The following is an 8,840-nucleotide window of genomic DNA, read 5'->3' as shown; positions in this document are numbered from 1 at the left end:
GTTGCTAGCGAAATGGTATATGCCGCCTGTGTGAGTAACTGGTTGTTTTAATGTTGGGGGAATTCCATTAGAAAAGTTTTAATCGATTTTCTCAATAACTATGGGAAAAAATACAAACTGCATTCCAATCTATGCACCCGTCTCCACATGTGTGCCATTTTTCACACGAATCCACTCAGCCATTTGGCTGTGAACCTCAAGGCAAGAAAGAATACAACTATCACCCATGTCCAATTTATATTATATATATATATGCATGCATGGCCATCATTTTTACTACAGTGCAGGACATTATTCTGTAGGAATGCTTAGAATCGAAACCTTACAGCTTCAGTAATTAGGATCAGACCACACTTAGATCAGGTGATGTGCCCTGTATACAACAATGTGGTGAGAAACAAAGAGTAACACAGACAACAAGCCCTTTAAACAGACAAGTTTCCTTGGTTGCAGCTCAACCCTGGATTAAAGGAATTGCCAACTATGAAGAAAAGTATTTTCCCACCTCGCACACAAAGCCATTCTTTTCTGTTATTAATGTAACTATGAACTGCATTTGCTTCTAGCTCACCACACTACACCCATGGCAAGCAGCTTTGTAATTATGTAAATATTGCAATATTCTGTAAAAATAAATGTCAGTTAAACAACATTAGAGTTTGTTTTATTACATGACATCTTGCAGCCTGACATCATTCCAATATATTGATAACCATTTAACCAAAACCACAATATCTTTTTCCAATTCAAGTACATGTTGAAGTCGATGTGTGATAGTTTGATCTGGAAATAGCAATGAAATCTCCTTCAGATAGCACCCGACCATCGTAAATATCACTCCTCATATCAACCTGAAATATATACATAGTTATTATTAACATATTTTGCACTGTCATAGTATTGGTTTCAAATTTTGGGAGGAGGAGGGTTAGGTTAATCCCAGTGTTCAACTGGTACTTATTTTATTTTACCTTGAAAGGATGAAAGGCAAAGTGGATCTTGGGCATAATTTGAACTCAGAACATAAAGATGGATGAAATGTTGCTAAGTAACGCGTCTGCTAGCTCACTGTAATATTAGTATCCTATCTTTAACCAACTCAAAATCAGAAATGGCTAAATTGGAAACAATCAAAATTAAAATGAAAATGAAACTTGGTTTTCAGGTCAGTTGTCAAAACAAATTCAAATAAATCTGTGAATTGTTTTCCAGGTAATTCAACAACAAATTCATTTGAAATTTTTGCCTGTTTCAGTCATTGGACTGCAGCCATGCTGGGGCACTGCCTTGAAGGGTTTAGTTAAATGAATTGACTCCAGTACTTATTTTTTAAGCCTAGCACTTATTCTATAGGATTTTCTTTTTACTAAACCAATACATTATGGAGTCATACACAAACCAAAATTGGTAGTCAAGTGGTTGTTGGGGACAAACATAACACAAAGATACGCATGCACAAGGCTTTGGTTGGTCGTAAGCTACAATAAAGGCATTTGCCCAAGGTACCGCACGATGAAGTTGAACCCAAGATCGCATGATTGGGAAGTAAGCTTCTTAACCTCACAACTACACTTGCAAGTTTTTATTATAGTGCAAATCTAAACACTAAAAGAAATATTGTTCATGAGCTTTTAAGATTTTAGCTAATATTGCATATGTTCTTTTAGATATTATTAAGAATAGGCATTGGTACCAATATTTTAGAGAAGTCACACATTCCACTGGAATTATACTTGTCTAGTAAATGACTTGACCACCTCATGTAAGTGGAAACCTACTCCAAGACAAGCAGACAGCAAGAGAAATTTTCAAAGGAAGGACCCTGTCAAGCAAATGATTCTGTGCATTAGTTCCTGACACTATTAGGGAGCCAGGCCCACCCAGGTCTTGACTCCTAGAGGTCCTCCTGTTGTTTTCAAAATGCTAGCTTTAGTGGGATAAAGCCCAGAACATCCAGGTGATCTTATTTCCCTGAATTTTGGTGTATATCACTTGGCCACAAAGACAACGGAAAGAACTTGCTCTGTGGATTTATTTCAATCTGAGTTTTCCTCCTACTATTCTCTGTTTAGCAGCTTGCAGTATTCTTTTTCAGCTCCCACTATCATTTCTCTTTAGCCATAGCTACATTGAGCTCTTCTCAGCTGTCTCTGACAGATGTTACATCTCTAATGTCCTTTTGTGACCTTTGATTCCAAGCTGACATGGTGTGCCAACTTCTGCTGCCTTCCCTTCCTTTGTCAGCTCTTTCACAAGGTCATCATTTTTCCTCATCTTATAGTCATTAGATAAATTTATAGTTAATCTGATAACTTTGTGTGTGTTAAATGACTAGAATGGCTCTTCCACAATGTAAATGCCACATTGCATGAATTATTGAATATTGACCAACAAATTGAGAACCCCAACAATGTTCAACTGAATAAATATATATTTATGTTTTATAAATAATTGTTGTTTTGATAATTTTTCATAGCTGACAATAGTACTTTCATTTTCTCCATTTCTAGTTTTTTTTTATTGTTTTCATTAATTAGGCAAGTATGGGAGACATGTTTTGGTATTAGGTTGATTGACCACATAAAACAGGGCTTCTCAAACAAGAGAAAATATTAGGTTTGTAAAAACACTGGAAATTTTGCAGTAACCTCAAACAACTAAACATAACCCATGTCTAGAAAATGTGTGGAGCCCCTTTTGCTATTCCTATCTACTTATATTTGTGAACTAGGGTTTTCAGCAATGTTTAGAATCAATGTGGAGTGTCTGTGAGGTCAACTTTTCCATTCTGGAAGTGTGAAAACCATTTCTTCCATAATAACGCCTTCTCCATACACAACACAAATATCTGAAGTGGTTTTGGCAGCTTTGGAACCTTGATTGAAAGCAAAGAGAAGTAGTTGTTAAAAATGCTCATTTGACATTCCATCATCTGAAAGAAGATAAAATTTATGCAAATTTCAAAAATGATAAAACATAAGTTGTATAGGAAGAATAATGCTATAAAATACTATGATAAAAATATTTTTCATGTCAATTCAAATGGTATTAGAAAAACAAAACTGACTACTCAACAGAAGTAGCAGTCAGATTTCCTTCAGGTGAAACCCCATCATTTTAACTTTGGAAAGACACATTAGATACTGCAGTTGTAAGATGCATCTAAAAAGGCAGCTCGGTCAGTGGTAGAATGCTTTTGAAGAGCTAAGCTGGAGTAAAGAACATCAACAATAGGTAATACAGAAATAGAATGGACAGTAGAAAGAGTGTAACATGTTCTGTCTGGTACACTGTGCCCTATACAATTAACTGTTCCATGGTAGAATGTACATCATGGTCATCAGCTAGGTAGTTATATGGTGAAACTGGATCTGTGAAATAAACTTTTTGTTTAGCCAATGTACTCCCCCCCCCCCCAAGCCACATTATAAGATCAACCAGTTGAGTATTGAGAGATGCAAATAACAAAAACTAGGTTATTTGTGCCAATAAGAGAGTTTTGTTGTGGTCCCTTAACCTGCTAAAAATAACAATCAAATCACCACTTACTGAATTAGAAAGGAAGGACAAATTGAATAACGTGGTATTAGGCATATTGTGACTCAGGAAGGAGATGGAATGGCCATTCATTTATGGAATGCTTTTGGATATAGATCTGTTCAGTTAATGCTGTCTTCAGTTCAACAACAAATAGGTTCCCCTCACTGCAATCTTATTGCTTACATTGTGTAGTGCTTGTTCATCTGAATATTTAAATGTCAGAAATTGTAGCAGGTGTTAGCTTTGTGTTTATGCTTGAATGAATATGACATAGTTGTAAAAAAAGATGATGAATTAAAAGTATAATTTGTGACTGTCTTTTCTTTTTTTCTTGTTTTCACAGAATGTATGCATTACGTAGAACTAAAGATGCTTTCCGAGAAAATATATCAGAAATGGAGACTTCAAAAGTAGAAAAACTCATAGAAAAAGCAGAAGCCAATCTGCAAGTCATGCAAAGACAGGTTGGTGTTTGTTTACATTTATCTTTCACCTTAGAACAGACGATACATTGAGGAACCCTTCTACATCAGTGTTTCTCAACCTCTCATAACTCAGTACGAGCTAACTTTTCTACTCTGTAGTGTGCAAATGGTTGCTTTGCATGCACAGGATAGCACTGCTATAATAACTAAGCCACAGTCCAGAGATTTGTTTGTAAGTGGAGTCTTAGAACTGGAAGATGGTGCTGTTCATTATAATAGTCAACAGTTTGAGAATATCTGAGTTGTAAGTCCAAAGTAGTTACGGTTGTGAGAGAAGATTATACTGATAACTAGAGGGATGGGGTTAAAGGTGTATAGGGAAACAATATTTAAACTAAAAGAGTAGTTATTTTTTCTAAGAGGGGAAAGGTTGAGGTCTTTCAGTCTGTTAATGACTTGTGGAGCTTTCAACATGTCTTGGGAAAGTTTGAAGTAGTGGTTTAAGAATTCTTGATAGGAGCTATAAGATTTTATCAAAGGATCCCTTAATACTGGAGACCAGTTTAATTTTTCAATTTGGTCCTGGTTTATGTATTTTTATGAGATGATGGCAGGTGGAGAGTTTAGTGTTTCTAGCAATGAAGTTATGCTTAATCTTGTTTATATATATATATATATATATATATATATATAAGGAGAATTTACAAAAAAAAACAAAAGACAAAGACAGGTGGTGTAGAAAACTAACAGATGTATTAGTATAACACTGGGAAGTGAAAAAGTCTTTAACGTTTCGAGCCTATGCTCTTCCACAGAAAGGAACACAGAAAGAAAGAAGGAGAAAAACATGGAGAGAAATATATATATGCTAAGAAATATATATATGCTATGGCTAATGATGCGCAGACATATGCTGAAACTTGGCACCTGGAGTGTTAGCAAGCATTCACAGCTCTCTACCAGTTGGGCAATGTGGTTCCACATTGGAGTTCTATAGGGGATCAGTGGCAGGCAAGAATGATGACTACAGTTCTATATTTAAGAGATGAGGAACTATGTACATTAGTTAAATTATTTACAATTGACGGATATTTGTTTTGGCTGATATACCCTCCAGCCTTCATCAGGTATCTTGGGGGAAATTTCGAACCTGGGTTCTCATTCCTATGGTATTTTTCAATGTTGTTGTTGTTGCTGCTGTTGCTGTTGTTGTTGTTGCTGCTGCTGCTGCTGTTGTTGTTGTTGTTGAGGTCACTGCCTGGAATCAAACTCGAAACCTTAACCACTATGCCATATTCCCGTGGGCAGTTATGGAGTGAGTTCTAGGGCTTATAAATCTAATATTCTCCTATCCTTCTTTAATACCAGTTCCCATATGCTATTCATATCTGCACTCAGTCTGCTTAGGAAGTTGTTGTGTCCTAACATATGTGCTGCTTCTTTTAGTTTTTGTATTTTCCAGTGGTGTTCTCTGTCTATTATTTTAACTTCATCCCACAGGGGAAGGTGGTCTCCATTTTTCCATGCATGATTAGCTATACCCGATTATTCACTCCGTAATTGCCCACAGGCATATGGCATAGTGGTTAAGAACATGAGCTACTAATCTCAAGATTCCGAGTTCGATTCCAGACAGTGATCTGAATAATAATAATAACAACAACAACATTGAAAAATACCTTAGGAATGAGAACCCAGGTTTGAAATTTCCCCAAGACACTTGATGAAAGCTGGAGAGTATATCAGCCAAAACATTGTGTTAACAATAAACCAGATGATGACATCCTCAGGGAAACTCTGGGTGTCATGGAAGATCAATTAGCTGGTCTCTTCTAGAGGATTTTCAGGCTGGGGTCTATGGATAATTTCCAGAAATCGGCCTGGCGGTACTAGCAGAGGCCTCTGTCAGTTCAGGCAAGTTCTATAGGCATGGAAGTGCTGTCAGACAGACCTGTCTAAGATACACACAGGGCAATGAAACCATTCTGCATGCACTCGTCCAGTATCTGAACATTGCTGATCTGTGAAACTTTGTCGAACAGCTGTTGTTGCATGTAGGACAGATCTGGTTAGCAATCAGATTCATCATAAGGATTGCCTTGTTGCCTTCTTTGGCCAGGAAGGACAGGCAGTTTTCTTTTGTTTGTTGGCTATGGCAAAAAAGGTAGTGTGGTAGATGAGGTTGAAAGGACTGAAGATAGATGCTTTCCTTTTCAGCCAAGCCCTCATCAAGTTTTTCAAGTTACACTTGAAAAGGAAAGTATGGGTGGCGAGGGAAGTGCTGTCCCCCAGTATTTTTGTTGAAGGGTGGGTAAATGTGGCAAGGATAGCCCTTGTGGATGGGCCTACACTGAACATATGCCTGTTGGCCAGAGCAGATGAAGAAAAGAGAGGTGCTTGTCTGGGGTGCCCTAGGCAAATGGGGTAACCAGCATGTGTGAGGGGGTCCTTGGTTGGCCCTGAGTGGAACACTCCTTTTTGGAGAATTTTATTGTTTAAATTTTGTTATTAATCGTTAATGTTTTCATTGTATACATGTGTTTTTGTGCTAAGCCCCACTTCTTTTTTATGTTTTGTGTTTAGCCCTTGTGACCAATAAAAGAAAAGATTGTTGTTGTTGTTATTAAGGCAAACTAGCAGAATTATTAGCATGCTAAACAAAATGCATTGCAGCATTTTACCCATCTTTATATTCTGAGTTCAAATTCTGCTGAGGTTAATTTTGCCTTTCATCCTTTAGGTGCCAAACACTGGAGTCGATGTAATTGACTCTCCCTCTCACCCAAAATTTCTGGCCTTGTGCCTTTAGTAGATAGGATTATTATTATTATTATTATTATTATTATTATTATTATTATTATTCATTAAGGTGGTGAGCTGGATGTATCATTAGTATGCTGGTCAAAATATTGGTTTCAGATTTTGGCACAAGGCCAGCTATTTCCAGGGAAAGTGTAAGTCAATTACATTGACCCCAATACTTAATTGGTACTTATTTTATTGATCCCCAAAAGGATGAAAGGCTAAGTCAACCTTGGTGAAATTTGAACTCAGAGCGTGAAGACAGGCAAAACGTCACTAAGCATTTCACCCAGTATGCTAACAATTTTGTCAGCTTGCTGCCTTATATTGGACAAAATATTAGCAAAATTTTACCTTTATGTTCTGTGTTCAGATTCCAATAAGGTCATCTTTGCCTTTCATCCTTTCGGGGTCAATAAAATAAGTACCAGTTGAGCACTGGGGTTGATGCAATCATCTACTTCCCTTTCTTAAAATTTCAGGCATTATGCCTACAGTAGAAAGAATTATTATAATTATTCATTAAGGTAATGCAGCTAGCTGGCAGAATCATTAGCATGCCAGGCAAAATGCCTTCATCTATCCTTATATTCTGAGTTCAAATTCCACTGAGGCCAACTTTGCCTTCCATCCTTTCAGGATCGATGTAATCAACTTAACCCCTCCCTAAAAATTTCAGGCCTTATGCCTGTAGTAGAAAAGATTATTATTCATTAAAGATGATGATGAGGATGCGGTGAGTCGTTATTGCTCCAGACAAAATGCTGAGTGGCATTTCTTCCAGATTTTTACATTCTGAGCTCAAATACTTCCAACTTTGACTTTGCCTTTTATTCTCGTTGGGTAGATTAAATAAGTAGTTGTCGTTAAGTGCTGGGGTTGGTGTAATTGATTTCCTCCTTCCTTCAAAATTGCTACATTTTGTGCCAACATTTGAAAGCATTATTGTTAGTATTCATTCCATTAAATCAGGACCCATTACACTGAGGGGTTTATTCTATGCTTGTGTGTCCCTGCCTATTCGTTTCCTGTCAAAATTAAAATGTTACCAAATTCGAAAATTAAAAATTTTTTTTAAATCTCTCATTTTCGATGTTTTCCTTTCTTAATTTCTCTTGCAGACTGCCATTAATAATCTGTTTACTGAAGGCAAGCTCGTTATTGAATGAAACAGCCTGCAGAACTACATGACTGAATAATACAGCTCTGATGAGGATGATGATGATGATATGTGATGCAAATGATGACTACAAACAGCTGATGTATTTAAGCCACTTCTGCCCACCACTCCAACCATTTCATAATCTTGGTCTTTATCTTCATCCCTCTAATGTTGCTTTGATTATGTCTGACAAAATAAGAGTTAGGAAATGGATTTGGGGTTCAGAGACAGGGGAAATGGTCGGGGTGCATCCTCAGAACTTTTTGTTTTGCTTCAACCTACCTCTTAAATGTTTTGGTTTTTAGGCTTTTTCACAAATATCCAACTGAATTAAAAATACTCCTATGTTTCTACCTCCAAATTGGTTCATGTTAAGATCTAACATCTGTTATGATATATATATATATTATATGTATAATATATTATATGTGTAATATATTGTATATGTGTGTGTGTGTGTGTATGTATGTATGTATGTGTATATATATATATATATATATATATATATATATAATTAATCAATAAATTAATTAATAACTAATAATTTTACCAAGTAGTCAGTACATTAAAAATAACCATTTTAGGTAAACTTATACAAATATTCTATAATTATATACATGATTATAATCAGGGATCAGCTAATTGTTTCGCCATGCACTGATTTAGAAATAGGAGCTAAATGCCTTTTTTCTACTACCATAAAAGATCTCTGAGACAGTAAAGACACTTTTTTACGTAAAAAAAGTGTCTTTACTGTCTCAGAGATCTTTTATGGTAGTAGAAAAAAGGCATTTAGCTCCTATTTCTAAATCAGTGCATGGCGAAACAATTAGCTGATCCCTGATTATAATCATGTATATAATTATAGAATATTTGTATATATATATATGTGTGTGTTACATATATGTTTG

The 8,840-nt window shown here is 36.1% G+C and overlaps 1 protein-coding gene across 1 annotated transcript in view; it reads left to right on the top strand.

Annotated features, from left to right (window-relative positions):
- LOC106880225 (LYR motif-containing protein 4-like) overlaps nucleotides 1-8,063 on the top strand; it is a 20,801-nt gene extending 12,738 nt beyond the window's left edge. Inside the window, exons 2-3 of the mRNA XM_014930089.3 lie at nucleotides 3,884-4,004; nucleotides 7,889-8,063. Of these exons, the coding sequence (XP_014785575.1) occupies nucleotides 3,884-4,004; nucleotides 7,889-7,936 (169 nt within the window). The 3' untranslated portion in view covers nucleotides 7,937-8,063. The remainder of the gene's footprint in view (nucleotides 1-3,883; nucleotides 4,005-7,888) is intronic.
- The last annotated feature ends 777 nt before the right edge of the window (nucleotides 8,064-8,840 follow it).

The sequence above is a fragment of the Octopus bimaculoides genome, chromosome 25 (assembly GCF_046866305.1).
Source record: "Octopus bimaculoides isolate indiv1 chromosome 25, ASM4686630v1, whole genome shotgun sequence".
Taxonomy (NCBI): domain Eukaryota; kingdom Metazoa; phylum Mollusca; class Cephalopoda; order Octopoda; family Octopodidae; genus Octopus; species Octopus bimaculoides.
The sequence above is the reverse complement of the archived record's forward strand: the minus strand, read 5'-3'. Positions and strand labels throughout refer to the sequence as shown.